This window comes from Lepisma saccharinum, chromosome 3, assembly GCF_977018435.1.
Source record: "Lepisma saccharinum chromosome 3, izLepSacc3.1, whole genome shotgun sequence".
Taxonomy (NCBI): Eukaryota; Metazoa; Arthropoda; class Insecta; order Zygentoma; family Lepismatidae; genus Lepisma; species Lepisma saccharinum.
In genome coordinates this window covers 76,780,539-76,800,391 of record NC_139231.1, presented here as the reverse complement: position 1 = coordinate 76,800,391, position 19,853 = coordinate 76,780,539, and the positions used below count along the sequence as shown (strand labels likewise).

The window sequence follows — 19,853 nt, the reverse complement described above, 5'->3', positions numbered from 1 at the left end:
ATATTGTTTTTGTGTGGCTATGATTTTTTGCTTTACATTGGTAAATATTATTTTTCCTTTCGAAAGTATCAACAAGCAGTGTGCAATTTTTGGCACAAGAATCACACACGTCAGGCAATATGCAGGTACTATTTTGAACCCTCACGTCCCAGAGTTGCCTAAATAGAGGCCCGATGAAGTTCAAATTTTAAAAAAAAAGTTTCCCTTACTTTCATCATCTACTTGATAAAATAAAATTGTTTGTTTGTCGCAACGTGTGTGACAAAGAACTTCTTGAGAGTTGAGAGTTCCTCAGCAGAGGTTTTCATTGTGAGCATGAACAGCCCAACATCATACAGTACTGACGTTACACAATCATTGCCATAAAAGCCTGCATTCTCTGATGAATATCAATTGTGGGACACATTTTCTGCAGTTAGAAACTCTGTCACCACACGCAGTTTCAGGTGCACCGACATAGTATGGTTACTTGCTGCCATTTTCCTCCCTCTAGTTCAGCAACCCCTGGTGATAGAAGTTTGAAACTTGGAATGGAGAAGGGGGAAAGTCTGAAGAGTACAATGCATGGTTGCTCAAAATCCAAAATGTCTTTACACCGTCACAAAAAAATAGCAGGTATTACTTTTCAGCCCGCCCTCTCGTTCGCGCACGCGTGGGGGGGGTGTGTGTGTGTGTGTGTGTGTGTGTGTGTGTGTGTGTGTGTGTGTGTGTGTGTGTGTGTGTGTGTGTGTGTGTGTGTGTGTGTGTGTGTGTGTGTGTGTGTGTGTGTGTGTGTGTGTGTGTGTGTGTGTGTGTGTGTGTGTGTGTGTGTGTGTGTGTGTGTGTGTGTGTGTGTGTGTGTGTGTGTGTGTGTGTGTGTGTGTGTGTGTGTGTGTGTGTGTGTGTGTGTGTGTGTGTGTGTGTGTGTGTGTGTGTGTGTGTGTGTGTGTGTGTGTGTGTGTGTGTGTGTGTGTGTGTGTGTGTGTGTGTGTGTGTGTGTGTGTGTGTGTGTGTGTGTGTGTGTGTGTGTGTGTGTGTGTGTGTGTGTGTGTGTGTGTGTGTGTGTGTGTGTGTGTGTGTGTGTGAGGGCCAAAAGGGCTAAGTAAAAATCAAATAAGGTAAAAGGAAACACTCACCGGACAGTAGGAAAATTCAAAATTTTCGCTAATTTATAGCATCATCGGTGTGAGAAGAAACAGAAGACGGAACCGGAAGTTGGGGTCCTGCAGAGTTGCCAGGTCCCCATTGAAGAACTAACAGGCCCTGGTTAACCGTGGATATCCCTCCATCCTGGTCACCAAGCAAATATCACGAGCTGCCTCACATACCACTACCACCAAGAAACCTGCTGCCACCAACCCACCTGCACTCATCACCCAATATCATCCCCACCTCAACAAAATCAGGCACACACTGCACTCTCTTCTCCCAATCCTCCACAGTGATCCCGAAACCAAAAACATATTTCCCGACAAACCCAGGGTGGTTTTCAAACGCCCCCCTAACCTCCAAAACATCCTGGTCCACAACACTCCCTCACCACACATCCAACACCCCCCTGCCCATAAATGCAACCGACCCAGGTGCAAGACCTGTCCCATCCTCATCACTTCTCACACCCTCCAGATGCACACGGCCACTGGCAAATTTACCCTCCATCCCAAAGGGACCTGCCATGCCTCAAACCTTATCTACATCCTCACCTGCAACATCTGTGGTGATTTTTACCTGGGGGAAACATCAACGGCCCTCAACCTCCGCATCAATAACCCACCGCTCCTCCACCCACAACCTGGACTTCACTGTCGCCGTCCACACCAACCACCACAACATCAGTTTCAACGACTGCTTCCGGGTAGCGATCATCCACCTCCTACCCCCAACCAGCCAACACCTCTGTTCGCAAAAGATGGGAGAGGGCCTATATATCGGCCATGAGTGCAACCACTCCACCTGGCCTGAACAAGGCCACCCAGTAATGCCCAACCCTCACCCACCCTCCCGACTCATCCTCCCCACTCACAGTTTACGACGAGCCTGGTGACGAAACAGTGTTTTTTTCGTTATACGCACCGCTTCTTCTTCAATGGGGACCTGGCAACTCTGCAGGACCCCAACTTCCGGTTCCGTCTTCTGTTTCTTCTCACACCGATGATGCTATAAATTAGCGAAAATTTTGAATTTTCCTACTGTCCGGTGAGTGTTTCCTTTTACCTTATTTGATTTATATATATATATATATATATATATATATATATATATATATATATATATATATATATATATATATATATATATATATATATATATATATATATATATATATATATATATATACGGGTCGTTCAAGGTTGACCGGGATTTTCGTACGTAAAAAATCGATGAATAGCCGGATCTTGATGAAACATGCGGGTGACGTAATGTATTCCTTCGCGAGTAACTAGCGCCCGGCATGACGTATTTCGCGCATGCGCAGCAGTTGCAGCGAACATGGCGGCAAGCAGTGTGTCTGTGGCTGTGGAGCAGAGGTGTGTAATCAAATTTCTCGTGAAGGAGAAAGTGAAACCAGCTGAGATTTTCAGACGATTGCAAGCACAGTATGGTGAACAAACAATGTCGCGGACAAGAGTGTATGAATGGTGTGAGCAGTTTCGCGAAGGACGGGAGCTGGTGACAAATGAAGCGCATGGACACATTCGCCCGACTGCAGTCACACCAGTGAATATCGCACGTGTTGAGCAAATGATTTTTGAGAACCGGCGAGTAACAGTGCGGGATATTGCTGCCAAGGTGAATATCAGTGTCGGGAGTGTTGAGACAATCATTCACAACCACTTACGCTTCCGCAAAATCTGTGCAAGGTGGGTTCCCCGCCAGCTGACATTTGATCAGAAGTGGACACGCAGGACGGTCTGTGAACAGCTTCTGAATCGGTTTCGAGCAGAAGGTGATGAATTGTTGCAATCCATCATCACGTGTGATGAAACATGGTTGCACAATTCAACCCCAGAGACCAAAAGACGCAGCATGGAGTGGCGGCATAAAGGTTCCCTGCCCCCCAAGAAAAGCAAAACGCAGCCATCCGCTGGGAAGATCATGGCAAGTGTCTTCTGGGACATGAAGGGCGTTATCCATGTGGATTCTCTGGACAAAGGGAGCACAATTAATGCCCAGTATTACTCCACATTGTTGAGTGGTGCTGTACGAAAGTCCATTCGCAAGAAAAGACTTGGGATGTTGTCTGGAAATGTCATTCTTCTCCACGACAATGCCCGCCCTCACACGGCCAATGTGACGACAACAACAACAACTCTGGCCGACATGCACTGGGAAGTTCTGCCCCATCCCCCCTACAGTCTGGATTTAGCCCCCAGTGATTATCATTTGTTTGCACCCCTTAAAGACCATCTGGGAGGGAAGAAATTCACGACAGACGAAGCACTGCGGAGCGATGTCCTCCAGTGGCTATGACAACAACCAAGTTCTTTCTACGCCAAAGGAATTCGGGGGCTGCCAGAGCGATGGCAACGGTGCCTCGGTGCGCACGAAGAATACTTTGAAAAACTCACATAGTTTGGTGCTTCTTCTGCTACCTATTTCCTCTGCAGAAATAAAAGTCCCGGTCAACCTTGAACGACCCTTTTGTGTGTGTGTGTGTGTGTGTGTGTGTGTGTGTGTGTGTGTGTGTGTATACACACACACACACACACACACACTTACGTCTTGTTGGAGTGGGGCGAGGGGTGGGGCTAACGCCACCATCTTGGTGTGAGAGTGAGCGTCCCCTCACTCAGTACGCATCAAGCTGTTGTAGCATGCGGTTTGCATTGCTTCTGCTGTGTTCACTGTGAATGTTTAAAATGTGCGGAGCAATTGAAAATCCCACGACTTGTGAAGTGCGGTCAGTGATTAGATATTTGTTGGCGAAAAACCACAAACCCATTGAAATTTATCGGCAACTTTATGAGGTGTACGGAAACGACGTAATAAGTGAAGACGGAGTGAGACAGTGGTGTAATATGTTTAAAAATAGCAGCACTAATGTGCACGATGTAGAGCGAAGTGGCCGACCGAGCATTGTGACTGATGAACTGGTGGCGAAAATCAATGCAAAGATTCGTGAAAACCGCCGTTTCACAATTATGGAGCTCTCGTTTGAGTTTCCTCAAATTTCACAAAGTTTGTTGCATGAGATTGTGATGCAAAAGCTAGGCTACCATAAGTGTTGTGCAAGAGGGGTAATTCAAAACAAGCGTCGGAAGTTGTGAACCAGTGGTTAAAGTCCCAGGAGGCAAAATTCTATGACGATGGAATTAATAAGCTGGTGCACCGTTATGATAAGTGTCTCAATTTGTACAGAGACTATGTTGAAAAATAGTGTAAGAGTTTGACTATGAAATGTATATAATAAAAAATGTTTCCCTACACTTGGGTTTTATTTATTTATTTATTTATTCCAAAACGTAAGTTACTGTCTGGATAGCCCTCACGTATATATAAACTTGCCCTTAAAAGTCACACAGAAACTATAAAAATATACAAATCAACTTTGCTGAATAAACATACAATTTCAAATTTAACACATTCAAAATTCGAAATTTTAGACTGAAAGTTATTCAATGCCAATTACCTCCACTTGTTGAATATGCAGGTGGGGCTCCACCCATCTCAAATGCACCACCCTGTTGCCCTCCTTGTGGATTGTAGGGGTTGTACGGAGGGGGGTACATTGGTGGGCCAGGAGGAGGCTCCCCCATTCTCTTCTGTTTCCTGCTAGGCATCTTCTGGGCAGCTGAGAATAAAACAAAAAATTGATGCAGACAAATGCAACTTACTTCTTTGTCAAACTTATTCTACACCAAACATTTTCGACACTTGTTCTACAACTATACTTAACCAACCATTACACTATCAGGAATGACCATTAATGGTTCTGTCAAAAATGGAATATCCATGTCAGTACTCATAGTGCATAAGAATAATTACCATCTGAATATTATTTGCTTGTTGTATAGACATCTGTAATTGTTATGTGGTGCAGTGTGTCTAATTTCTTACAAATATTTACTGTAAAAAAACAAACAATATTCTACGAAGCAGGAAAAAGATTTTATCCCATGGCTGTTGTATAAGAAATGAAGTGATGAAATTTCATATTTTTGTTATTCAGCATCACTTTTCTGCCACTCTCAGCTAAATGCAACGAAGAGGATGAGGAATGATTAAAGTGGAAATCATAGAACTTAACACCTGTAACAAAAGCATGCGTACCTTGCCAACTTATAACAATAAAATAATCCACATAGCCACAAGGTGCAAAGACATTCCATTTGTCAAACGATGTGGAATAAGCACTGATGACCTGTTGGGAGTTAATGTACGTATGTAAAAAATGAAAAATCAAAATGTACATCTTGCCTGGTGGCCGACTTTCGGACTTGCCACCGAAGTTCCCTGGTTTGAATCCTGACATGGGTGTTATTTGTGAGTGTCCCTTCATCAATGTTATCTGACGATCACTCACCCTCATAATCGGGATTCGCCAAAAGTGGAAGAAAAGTGATACTAAATAACAAAAGTCAAATACAAAATTTACATCTATCTTATTCCCCAGGAGGTAACATGGTTCCGTACCAAAGGATTAAGCTCTTTCTCATTTTTTACTAAAAAAAAAATTGCTTCAAGAATGTGACACATTGAGATAAATTAAGTTTAAAAACTGGGGTTTCTTGATTAAATGTAATTGGTGTTTGGAAAGTGTTATGATTTATTATTATAAATAATGAAAGTAAATGAATGAACTGAAAGTGAATGACAAAATTAACAATTATTAATCAGAGAAAAAGAAAGAAAATAACTAATTTAGAATTCAAATATAAGCTACCCTTGAATTGTCTTCCATTGTCTTGGTAAGTAATGACAAGTGTGTGTGTCACAACGTGGTTGATCTACACCTCAATGCCACACGTTCCAGTATCCTCCAGAGTGTACTTCAACATCTCTAAAGTTACATCATCCAAAAACACACTTGTATGTCCTTGTCACCCCATTCAAAAATGATGGTTTATGCAGCAAAACTAAAACGGCAACTTAGTGAAGCATTTTTCCAGGCAAAAAAAAAAAAAAAAAACTGGGGAAAGAACACAGTAAGATGCACAAATATTTTGAGGCAGTCACATTTTCTTGTTGTCTACATACAAAATAAAATGCACATTTGGGGGTGAATTCTTAAATAATGTCACATTTTTCTTCTCTTTTGTTGAGTGGTGTTCCTTTTAAAAGAACCTCCCCACCCTCTCGTCACAACTCACCCTCCTTCACCCCCAAAAGTATTCCGGAGTGTAAACATCTCTTGATTGTAAACTGGCTCCTCTGCATCCTCCCCCCCCCACCCCCTGCATCATCATCCTCACTGACAATGTGAAATCACACTATCATATGCCAACATTCGACATACCACTTCCGTTTTTGTACTTGACTTACTGAGAAGTATTGAGGTTGGCAACAGCCTAATAACAGATTTCTTCCGCAGCATGTAGTCCGTTCTAAACAGTATGCTAATGCAAGAAAAACGTGTAAATTACATTGGGTTATATTTTTATTAAAGATTTCTGTTTATAATAATAGTATGTGATGATTGTATAAATTACAACCGATCATGTCAGCAGGAAGAAAATAGCGCCAGTTTCGAACATGGCGACTTCCATGCGTGCAGGAAGGTCTCTGTGTTCTCAGTTTCTTTCAGAAATATGCTGTTTGAAAAGTGGCAAGAAGCAGGTTATTCTTAACGTTTATCTGACGTTGAGTCGGTGGTATCCTCAGAAAGCAATGAAGTTGGTGTGTGTCGCGTCGTGTGTTTTCGGTGTGATGAAAGAAAGGAAAACAACCGGCTCGCAAAGAAACACCCTGTTGCTCGCATAAACAAGTACACCAATTTTGAGATAAGTGTAATATGGAGCAAGGTGCATTCGTATTTTTTTCCAATGAAAGAGCTGTCCACTGTGGGGAAGATATTGGCTGATGGTAATAGTGATTATGACGATCTCCTCGTTCCACATTAAATCGCCTCTTATGGCACATAGAATTTGTATTTCGGAAGCAAATTTGACAGACGGCACTCATTGACAGGGATGATATTGTTGTCTAGCGCCAAAAATGCCTCCAGTTCAAAAAGAAACTGTTGAATCAAGGTAAGAAAATATATTACTTGCACGAGACGTGGGTAAATAATGTGATTATTATCGTCTTATTGTTTTCCAGTGCAGGAGAAACAAAGAAATATAAACAATCTATTTTTATAATCGGTTTATCTTTGTTTAGCTTCCGCTAAAACTTGCGGTATATTTGTTGCACAAAGGAGGAAACAATACTCTGTAAGTCAACAATGTTGGGCAATCATTTGGTGGAAGGGGCAGCAACAAAACCCAAAGGCTTGAATTTACTGAAACCATTCTCATATTTTCTCTTTCTCTCTCTCTCTCGTGTAAGTTTTACTTTGGCACTGTCATACTGAGAGAGGAGGGGAAGGGTGATCTGCTAACCCATTGTCCGACAAATGAAACTTTTGGCATAGAAAAATATGTACATTCTTCAACAAGAACATGTTTTTAATCACTTCTCGAAAATTTCTTATACTTCAGTGTGTAGATCTATCAGTTAAAGGTCGGGTGAAGTGCCAGTGAACAACATATGATGGCCATGGCATTCATGAACAGCTGATGCTGAGTGATAAGTTTCTCGAAGTGAGATGGTTTGTTTACAGAGGGTCGTAAGGTTCATGATTACGACTGTAGATGAAATTGATGAAGGGACATTTGCAAATAAAATCTACACGTAGACTACACGGGACTCAAAGCAGAAAACTTCAGTGCTGACATCAGCCACCAATCTGGCTGATGAGGTAATTTAAGTTAGTAATATACTTTTAAAATTCTAAGCTTGACATTACTACAAATAGCAATTTTAACGTCAAATCTTAATGAGTAACAGTATCCGAGACAATTACCACAAAACTCAAAACCTGACTTAATTGATATGCACGATAACAAAAATGTTGCAATAAAAAATACTTGAAACAAGTGTTGAGTAATAAGTGCTGAACCACTTTCTTTAAGAGAATGACACATACGTACATTGAAGCATAGGGGATGAAAAAATTGTTCCGCACCAAAAAAAAACTATAATTCTGGACAAATCTAAAGAAACTGGACTTGATCATCCTCACATGGGTGTCCTTACAAGAAGTGACAATATCGAAGAAGCACATGGTGACCACACGCTTCTTCATGCCTCGTCAAGAATGTGATGAAGAAACAGTCGGAATTTCTTTGTTTGTTCAGAACTACAGGCTTCCTCTGCATGTGCCAAAAAGGCATATGTGCATAAGAACGATATTTAAATAATTTGAATTACATAATTGGAACTTGAACCTTGCAAAGTAACATAAAAAAATGTATTTGTTCAAGTAAAAAAGTAGCAAATAAATATGAGGTGTGACACAAAAAAAAAAAAAAACGATTGCATAAGTGAAAAACAAAAAGGAGTTGGCAACAACAGTTTAGGTGATGTCATGTGACAGCCCTAGTCTATCTGTGCTGTAAGTTTGGACTCACCCGGTCTTGCCAGTTGGGAATATTACGGCATTGAGTGAACACCTGCAACCGTGTTCTGCCGAAAAAATGTCTAGTGTGAAAAGTGAACAAAGAATCAACATCAAATTCCTTGTGAAACTTAAGAAATCAGCAACAGAAATATTCCAAATGTTAAGTGAGGCTTTTGGAGATGATACTTTGTCTAGAACATGCGTGTTTGAATGGCATGAACAGTTTTCGGAGGGAAGGGACAGTGTGGATGACAATGAACGTACAGGGCACCCACGAACTGCGATTACGGAACAAAACATTGCAAGAGTTCTTGAAGTGATACGAGGTGACCGAAGATTGAGTGTTTGTGCAGTGGCTGAGTTAGTTAACTTGGATAGGGAAGCTGTTCGACGCATTTTAACAGAGGAATTGAACATGCGGAAGATTTGTGCGAAGGTTGTACCAAAAGTTCTGTCAGATGACCAAAAACTGTGTCGTAAAGATTTGAGTGAGGACATGTTACAACGCCTTACAAATGAGCCAAGTTTGTTGGAATCTGTTGTTACTTGCGATGAGACATGGATTTTTACCTATGACCCTGAAAGTAAGTTTCACATTGAATTTGATGTTGATTGTTTGTTCACTTTTCACACTAGACATTTTTTCAGCAGAACATGGTTGCAGCTGTAGCAGCCAAGAGACAGATATTGGCAAATCCCAGGAGACAAATATTGCATAATGGTTCAGGTAGCTTACCGAAGGGGAGGGGGGGGGGGACTTGCAGGCCCACCACATCTATTTTTTTAGATTTTTCAACTGTTTGAAAATAAAATTACATTCTTTTCTAGGGTGTTCCCAATATTTCTTTATTACTTTGTTCATAAAAACAAATGTAATGTAATTAGGAGGCAAAATGCACTTGGTGTGCATATCAGGTGACATCTTTGAATGTGTGTCATTCGAGACACTCATGCCAGTGACAGTGTACAATTGGTTGGTAATGATGGTAATTATTGTAATTAATATATTTAATAAATAACCGCACCTCTGCAACTAAAAAGCATTAATGAAAAATATTATGGATTTTGTGAGTTTTAGTGAATGATAAAATATATGTGAGACACTCATGCAATAATTGGTTATTATTTTTTACTAATGATAGTAATTTTTGTATTATAATTAATAAATAACCCCACATATATAATCAAGAAAGGAAGCAGTGATTCAATAATAAAATGTTTTCTTGAATTTTAGTGATAAAAAAAAAGTGTGGACCTATGACTGGCATGTAAGTTACTCATATGGCATGGGTAAGCTAGAGTTAGAACTAAACATGTAGTCCTGATGAGCACATCCGACCATGAAATGGACTTCAAACAAGCTTTTACATGTTTGGGTCTCAATATAAATGTTTGTCCTAAATTATGAAACAAATGTTAATATCAAAATATTCGATGTTTTGGAACAATTAAAAATCTTTACTGTTCACAACACTATGCAGAAGCATACATATTACATGAATATGTGTATACACTATGTTGCCATTCTTCACCGGACACCCCTCAAAAAGTGATTGGGATAGTCTGTACACATCATACAACATATAAAAGTCGTTGCCGGTTGAGAATACACTCATACCAGCTACAGCAGTCAATATGGACAGACGACGTGAACTGAGTGAGGCGGAACAAGGAATGATCATTGGAGCCCACAGGTTTGGGCATTCGACCCGTGAGATTTCCAACAAATTTCAGATACCTGGTCGACAGTGAGTTATGTTATCGTGAAGTGGAAGCGAGAGGGGGTCATGACATGCCGACCCAGACCCAGTAAACCGAAAATATTAACAGATTGTGACCGTCGATGCTTGAAACGTGTGGTGAAGTCAAACCGGAAGGCGTCGTTACAGATGGTGGCACACAAGTTACGATCGGCTTCCAGTAGTGCAGCAAGTGATCGTACTGTCAGCTGGGAGATTGTCGCACTTGGTTTTCATGGTCGCACAGCAGTTCACAAGCTGCATATCACAGCCCGCAATGTGACTCACTGGTTACAGTGGTGCAAGGAACGCTGCCATTGGACTCTCGAACAATGGAAATCCATCCTAATGATTGATGAATCTCGCTACCAGATGTGGCAGTCCAATGGGTGTGTGTGGGTGTGGCATATGACCGGTGAACGCTGTTTACAGGACTGCATCTTACCCACAGTGAAATTCGGCAGAGGTGGCATCATGGTGTGGTCCTGCTTTTTGCAGTATGGTCTTGGTCCTCTTGTTTTAGTTTGGGGAAATATGAATGCTGATGCGTACCAAAAAGATCTGAACAATTCTGCGCTACCAACATTGTGGAAAAAATTCGGTATTGGCCCATACCAGTTTCAGCACGACAATGCTCCATGTCATACGGCAGGCATTATCAACACGTGGTTCGAGGACATGGGTGTGCAAAAACTTGATTGGCCAGCTCAAAGTTCAGATATCAACCCCACTGAATACATTTGGGACGAGTTGGAGCGCTGCTTGAGAGCCAGGCCATGCCACCCAAAAAAACACCACTGAGCCGTTTGCCGCTTTGCAGGAGGAATGGCGCAAGTTTCCCGTCAGCACGTATCGCAAATTGGTGAAAAAGTCTTACTCCAAGGGTTGCGGACGTCATTGTGGCAAAAGGTGGCCCTACACGATACTGATGTGGTACTGCAACCGGATTAACGTACTGGTATGGGGTGTCCGGTGACGAATGGCAACATATTGTATATCCTGCTTAACATAGCTTTGAGATGGAAGTGACACGTGGCTCTTGGAAACCAACTCTTAGAAGTACATGCAACCTTTCAAACCGAAGCTACATAAGCTGCAAGGGTCGCTTGTCATATGGCCTGTACCGTTTTCTCAGGGAACTTTCAGAGCGAAGCAACAAGTGACATGTGTCACTTGGAAGCAGACCCTCCGTAATCCATTCAACCTTTTGAACTGAAGCACGACAACAAGCTAAACATGTCACTTGCATGTTGCTCGGACTATACTGTTTTCTCAGTGGTGTGCATCGTGCCGCTTCGGTCTGTTATTCTTGCATGCACAGTGAATGTTTTGCTTTATACTGAAGGAGACTGTGTCACTTGTCATCTGTGACATCAGTCTGAAAGCTTCTTCATTGGCACGCATCATGTAACCTTGGTCTTGTTTATGCATGCGTGGTGGATGATTGCTTAGACTGACGGGGTCCTTGTCTCTTCAATGTGACACCCTCCACTGTCATGTGTTGCTTCGTTCTGAATGTTCTCTATACTTAACAAGATCGTTAGCTACTTCATCAGAGATTAAGATCTAATTTAGCCTGTAAATCACAAGAGAACAAATTGCAAGTACTGCTGATGGAAAAAGGCCGGCTTTTTGATAGAAGGTTCCTTTTATAATCATGAATGACCCCTTGGAGTGGAATAAAGTAATGCTGTTGCCTTGTAATAAGAAGAGGTCTGAGGTTGAATTCTCTGTGGAGGCAGAGTGATTCAGATCTCATTTCAAACTTTGGGTCCAGTCCACAGATCTTTAATATATTATTTTTTGCCATTTGCGCCATCTTATTTGCTTCTACTTCAGTTTTAGTGCCAGTAATTTTCAACTGCCGGGTCGCAAACGATCCGTTGCTCCCAGGGGTTGACGACTAATTTTTTAAATCTAATTTTATATTTGCCAGCAACTTTATACATAATTGAACTATGATTATGCCATACTTGATATATTAATATTAATTAAGGTTGCATATTAATTTTCATATAAATTTTAAAGATCAGAAATGTATTTATGAGTGAAATTGTTGGGATCAGGGCATTGACATGTAAGAAATAAATTTACTGAGCTGTGGTCTCACAAAGGTTGAGAACCACTGCAACAAGCAGCCAAAATACATCACTAGTTGCCACGTCACTAGGTTTAGCCACCATTTAACCAAATTATACATGTTGTACTGGAAAGCCAGAACACAAAATTTAGTGTAGAGAGATTTGATGCTAGTTTTGCAAAAGGTAGAACAGTATTTCCTTTTTGGCTTCATGTACATGTTCGTATAACAAAATTTAAACATTGAAAATCATATCATACTATTAGGTTCTATTAAAAACACATACAAAAATACTCTAGTTATGTGAATCTTTTTATATTACATAGATATATTTAATAAGCCTACCAAAATATGAAGATAACACTCGGAAAGAACCGCCCATTCAAAAAAGCCAGCTTTCTTGAAAACACTGTTTATGTCTAGCTACGAATTTCATATTGTAAATCAGGGCATGAAATTTCAAGTTTGAAGTCAGTCGCCGGACTAAAATCTTTGGTCGCCACTATTTTACTGATAAATAATAAAAATATGAGCAATTATTAAAAAGAACATACGTTAGGAATGAATGTTTGTGTAGCGCTGTAGTTCTACACTGAAGTACAACTTATTAATCGCAGCTGCTGGGCCAGACACTGAGAGCAAATCATCCAGTGTCTCAGTCTTCAGAGAGTTCCTGTAAGTAGTCTTAAGTCTGCTGTGACAGTTGAAACCTTTCTCACCTGAAGCTGTTCTCACTGGTAGAACAGCACAAAATGTCAAAATCTGGAGCAAATTGTGGAATCTTGCTGAACACTCCTCACTGTGAATCTTCTCCAGCATCTGATTCAAATTCAGAGAAGGAAACAAAAGTTTGTATTCTGTCCACTCTGCTAACAGAACATCCACTTTCTCATTATAGAGGCTCGGGTTCAAGTACATGTAGCGCTACTGAAGAATATTTTCTTTGGGAGGCCAACCCAAGGTGTCGAAAACATGCAGACATGCAATCACATCTGTTGATATAGATTGCAATCTTTCTGTGATTTACACCTTCGCATTGTTAATTAAGTTTCCTCTAACAGTCTGAAACTCTTGCTCTCCATTTTGAATGTTTGTGAGCTGCACATCCCTGATCTTCCCTGAAATGGATACATGGTCCAAGAAATCTTGTTCGCTTGGTCGAACATTAGATCCCAGATCATCCAGTGTTCAAGTCTTATTTTCAGAGATGAAATCAAAAATTCTTATTTTGTATTGCCACGCTTAAAGGGTTCAGTTTTCTGTAAAAATCCAAAAGGAAGTACAGAAGCTTAACAAATTTAAATTGCTTCATACTTTTCAGCAAACCCTTAGCTTTAGCGCCATCATTGTCTTTTCCATGGGCCACATATTCAAGATGGGTCACAACAGCTTTCCATGATTGCAAGAGATCTCTTACAGCACTTTCTAACCACCTAATAGTGTTGATATAACTCAGTTTTAGAATTTCTTCTCCTATAACTTCTGTCGTGAAGTCTTTAGCAGAGCCATGATAAAACTGAAAAATATTCCTAATCACGGAATCAAATGCTCTACGATATTTAACTCCAACACAGCTAACTGCAAACGGTGTGCAAGGCAGTGAATATTTATCATTTTATTACAAATTGCTTTCATTTGCACAGCCAATCCTAATTTGTGCCCGACCATATTTGCTGCACCATCAGTACCCAAGCCTACAATGTAATACTTGTTTCTGTATTTATTTGAACCTATTGTCTTATTAGACGTACACATTTGTATGCTCGAATGATGATCTATCTGTGGATCCATCCATCAGAAGGCTGATGTATATACTTTTCTTTATTTTCTCCACTAGACCTAACTTCAAAGTTTCAGCTATGAAATGAATAAATTCTCTGCATTGCTTTTCATTGTCTTACGTAGGTAGAACACTCACACTAATTTTCCTGCCAAACACAGCAGATTTACAAAGTCCTTAAATGGCTTTTCATGTTATCTACATAGCTTGCTACATTAAATAAATTTGTAAGATGGGGTCGGCATTGAGTGGATACGGGGTTTTCAATCGGCTCACTTTCCAAAACCATGTACGAACATTGGATTGAGATGTTCGGACATGTTTGACACACATTTGAAACAACAAAATTTTAGTCACCAGGCTCAAACTTTTGGTCGCCAATGGCGACCTGGCGACCGGAAATTTCGCACCCTGTTGTAAATTGTATTTTATATTTAGAAATGAGTGTCTATTTTACAGTAGGGAGATAAACGAAAACCATGGAACAGGAAAAATACTGGCAACTCCTGTAATTTCATTGATTTGAGATACTTTTGTGAAAAAAGCCCAACCAAAAAAAACGTGGAAAAAAACCCAACTCTAGACACAATACTCCCAACTGGGGAGACCGGGTGAGTCCAAATTTGCAGCACAGATAAACTAGGGGTGTCGCATGACGTCACCAAAACTGTTGTTGCCAACTACTTTTTGTTTTTCACTTAAGCAATCAATCCAGTTTATTTTGTGTCACACCTCGTATACTACTACCTACAAGCAAATAAATTTCATACAACTACATTTATTAAAATAAAATTACAAGCTTACATTAAAAAAATAGTCGCAAAGAAAAATAAGATGTGGTGCTATACTTATAAGAACTATCACGTTAATTTTACAACAGATGCAAAGAGAAAAAAAGCCAACTTCAGCATTTCAATTACTCATGTCATAATACAATTCTTGCTGTGTCCTACTTTAAGTCTAATACACAAATACAACCTTATTCAGAATAAAGTAGCATGAAGAGGAAATATATATTTCCCTGCATGGCTACTTATCAAGCAGTAATGAAAAGAATCAAGCAAACTGTACAAACAAAAAGAGTGAAAAGAATAGCATACATTTATCCTCACGCCTGCATTCAGTACTGGGGGAGAAAAATCTAGGCATGCACCTAAAATGTGCTACATTACGTTAATTCACATGCATTTCCAAAACACAGTAATGAAGCAGTAACCTGACCAACCCAACCATGGACGTCCGCAGGATATTTTCCAGGGAGGGGCAAGGAAGGTTTTTTTTCCAGGGGGGGCAAAAAAGTCACATTTTCCCCCAAAAGAGTGTTGTTCCCTAAAAAAACATTGCTTAATTTTGAATTTATGGTGTTCATGCAATAATTAACACATATTATTGTGGCTAAAATGAAATTTTATGTGTGAAATACATAATTTTTGGTTGACTTTCATTTTCCAGGGGGGGAGGGCATGGCCCCCCCTTCCGGACGCCCATGAACCCAACATAATTATGAAAGCATTTAGGGGCATTACTGTACTGATACATATTTAAATAAAAACCAAAAAAATGGTAAAAATCTACTATCCTTCGGACACCTCTAATTTTTTCTCGTTTCGTCAATTTTTGACATTCGTACTTACGTATCTGCTTCGCGGAACATTCCTGAAGGTGTATCAATGTTGTTTTGATGAAATTTGAACTATGTTTCCTAACCTAACAGAACTAACCTAACCACGTGCCAATGGTTCGCAATTATTTCCAATTTCTAGATCCTGATACTAACACGACACCAAATTTTAACTATGTTTCCTAACCTAACAGAACTAACCTATCCACGCGCCAATGGTTCGTGGGGCTAGCTATTCTGCGTCGGAGAATTAATTTTCAACGAACAACATGAATTTCAGCTATGAAACATTCCCACTCGCACAAAACACTTCCCCGATGTTCGACAATCCTACAGGAACTTATTACAGTAAGTAGTTTCTTCTGTAAAAATAAATAAATGTGTCCGAAGGATAGTAAACTAGTACCAAAATCTCCATAAAACATGCCAACTAACAAGATGACCATAAACAAATAGCTGCTCATTGGGAAACACACATATTGGTATATGGGGGGAAAAACCTTGTCCACAAAAAAAATGCAGCAAGTATAGCCTACTCACTACGACAGTTATAGACATGAATAGAAATCGAATCATATTTAAAATGCATGTGTACAGGGATTAGTTCGGAATTAAACTATCGGAACTTTGATTGTACCTCTGGTATTCTTAAGTTGCAAATGATTATTTTATAAGAAATTTATTGCTGAAATGTAGGTCGTGCTGGTCGCAGCTTATCCTTTTAGTTAACAGTTCCGTATATCGGAAACACATTAAATTCGGATATTTTGTGTTTCGCATGGTTCATACTTACCGATTGTGTATTGCAGAACACAGTTCAAGGTACCATTATGCTTTTTACACGAAAACAAACAATTTTTCACATACAGAGTGATTTTTTTTTTATTCCTTTCTTCACTTCCGTAACACACATTATGGCGGCCACATCTTGACTCATGTTGTAGGTATGCAGTGTTTCCAACCTTCTTCACCGAAAAATACCTACTGTCGTGTTCATCAAAAGTGGAAATTGTACATTATGCACGAGTAGCTGATGGATAGCCCCACGAACCATTCACGGATAGCCCAACGAACCATTATGCATGGTAGCTGATGGATAGCCCCATGAACCATTTCCGATAAGGTTAGGTTAGGTTTGGTTAGGCAAGCATAGTGAAAAAAAAAGGGGTTGGAAACACTGACGGGCTTACGTCATCAAAGATACGCAGCATGCAGTTCATGTAGCGAAAGCAATGGCAATTGTGCATCGGTGAGATATTTCTCTTGAAAAATACATGATTTCCGGGTCAAATATATTCCACGATGAAAGAAAATGGAACAACTTGAGATGACTGGACCCCTCTCAGATTTTCTTCATATTTGGCATACTCACTAATTGAGGCCTCCTCATCACGAATCTGAAGTTACAATTTGTCGGAAATGTATAGAAATTGCAAAATAAGCGAAAATAAGGCGTTAGTTTTCGAATGGAAACTGTCAATTTTCGTGAATTTTTTTGTTTCACAACCATATATATATATATATATATTTTCCTGATACTACCACGACACCAAATTTTAACTATGTTTGGCTAACCTAACCGAACTAACCTAACCACGTGCCAATGGTTCGTGGGGCTAGCGTCAATGGTTTGCAATTATTTCCAATTTCTAGATCCTGGTACTATAGTGTAACCACGAGCAAAACAACCTGTGCAGACCCGAGACTCCTGTGCACCGTACTCCCGTGAGAAGGGGGAGGGTGAGAGTGGACCATGCTTTCTTATGGCCCGAGGTGGAGGGAAGAAGGGAAAGCTGCGCGGGGACTTTTTGTCCCAAGGTTTTTTTTCCTTGTGGTCGATCTATACCACGACACCAAATTTTAACTATGATTGCCTAACCTAACCGAAACTAACCTAACCACGTGCCAATGGTTCGCAATTTCTAGACGTGACCGACAAATTTTAACTTCAGATTCGTGATTAGGAGGCCTCAACTAGTGAGTATGTCAAATATGAAGAAAATCGGAGAGGGGTCCGGTCATCTTAAGGCATACCAAGAAAATACCTCGATGAACGTTGGAAAGCTTGCACAAACTCATTTCCGTAAGTAGATTCACCTGTAAAAATGAAGAAATGTGTTTCCGATATATGGAACTGTTACCTCATTTTAATGTTCAGTGTTTTATACACGTAGAGAGCAGGCAGGAAGGTAAGACAATACTGGGGTAAATAGAAAGAAAAAAAAGTTGTGTAACCTACTCGGAACATTAGTGCTAAGCGTACTCAACCCAACTGGCCTAACTACTCACAAAAACATTCAACTATCCGAAGTTAGCCAATACCATATGCAAAATGTACTCGATTTCTGACCACTGAAAATTAAACTGCCGGTAAACAAAACTGATAACTGGAACTCTTAAATTAGGTTAGCATCCCATCATTGCACAATATATATATGACAGTTTGCCTATCATGATGATTTCATAAAGTATAAAATATAAATTTTACACCTTTGCAACCTTATTCAGAAGAAAGTAGCATGAACATTATTCATTAGCACATTTAAGAGAAATTATATATTTCCCTGCATGGCTACTTGTCAAGCAGTAATGTTTTCTGCAACGTAATATAAACCTACTTCATTACATATGGGTGATACCTTTTGGACACAGCAATGAAATGATACCAGCCCAAACGCGCAGTTTTAATTTGCACTGAATTACACCACTTGCACATAAAACTAAAAACGATTTTAACAACACATATTCGTTGCTGGCAAAACTGCTGATAAATTGATAGACGCAAGCACACACCACATCCAATTTCTTTGTGACAACGTACACTTACGATGCCTCGCTCCTGATGCATTGTAATTCATTCTACTAAAAGTTACTTCCAAGCTCTCAACTCAGCTTACAAAATGTCTAACGTGTAAATCAAATACCAAAATGTATGGAATTTTATTCCAAATCACTTTTCCATCTTGCATCCATTACCATGACCATTCCAACCTACGCTGAAAACAACAACACAACGACAACCGCCATGCCGGCGGTACGTATCTCTTGTAACACGGGGTTTCACCATCACCAAAAAAGACTATTTATTTTTTTATGTACGTATATTAAGGATAGATAGCAACACTTCGAAATCTAACGCTAAATTTTATTTCCTCTGCACAAGTTACCTACAAAATTCTCATGAGATCATCCAGAACAGTGATAGAATATGTTAAATGACTTTATTTAACTAAGAAATTTAATTTCAAGAAATAACTACACGTTCTTTCACAATATACACTTTGAGACATATAATAATTTTTCAAAGTTACATATCATGAATTACGTAAACCATTACCGTTTCACCATTAAATAGTAAACACGTAGCATGATAAATGGTGTGGTATACGTGGACTAAGTATTTCTGAACATTGCTAGTAGATGGCACTCGTAGTTGTATATTCTTTGGCCCAAAGTAACGACTGTCAAACTATAATAATAATAATAATAATAATAATAATAATAATAATAATAATAATAATAATAACTGTGACACAAGTTCCCTTTCCTCACTTCTTGGAGCAAAATTTACACTCATTTTTGGACATTAATTAGCACACAAGCTGGTAAGGTGCCCTGGCCGAATCCAGACCATTTATTCATACGCGCAGGGGTTTATCCACAATTTTTTCCATCTATGAGTGTGTAAGTTCGTTCGTATTTAGGACTTAGGAGGGTGTTGGGTTGAGGACTTTTGGGAGGATGTTGGAGCAGTGTTTATCCACACACTCTCCAAAATTTCCTCATCATCCTAAAATTTTACATAAAGGGCCAATTTATGATCATTTTGGTTGTAAATTTACACTTACACCTCAGATGGAAGACTTGATAAACCGCTTGTTGGGGGATGTACAGTGTTCGAAATCACTGGGGGGAACCGGTAATGAGGTGACGTGGGGTCAGCACGTCGAACCCTCAGCAGTTATAGGAGATTTCCCACACCGGATTACACTACTGACTCGTAGCTGCCCAATTTCCTCACGATGGTGGCATAGAGGAAACTCCTCTATGAT

The 19,853-nt window shown here is 39.8% G+C and overlaps 1 protein-coding gene across 4 annotated transcripts in view; it reads right to left on the bottom strand.

Moving 5' to 3' along the window:
- Yif1 (Yip1d-interacting factor 1) overlaps positions 1–19,270 on the bottom strand; it is a 77,387-nt gene extending 58,117 nt beyond the window's left edge. The window contains exons 1-2 of one of the 4 annotated variants that reach the window (XM_083118858.1): positions 19,139–19,270; positions 4,610–4,771 (exon numbers count right to left, since the gene is read on the bottom strand). In XM_083118858.1, coding sequence (XP_082974984.1) covers positions 4,610–4,760 — 151 coding nt within the window. In that variant the 5' untranslated portion in view covers positions 4,761–4,771; positions 19,139–19,270. Of the gene's footprint in view, positions 1–4,609; positions 4,772–18,622; positions 18,910–19,138 lie in introns of those variants that run through there. The other 3 variants (XM_083118856.1, XM_083118857.1, XM_083118859.1) reach the window with 3 other exon arrangements.
- Positions 19,271–19,853: the final 583 nt, after the last annotated feature.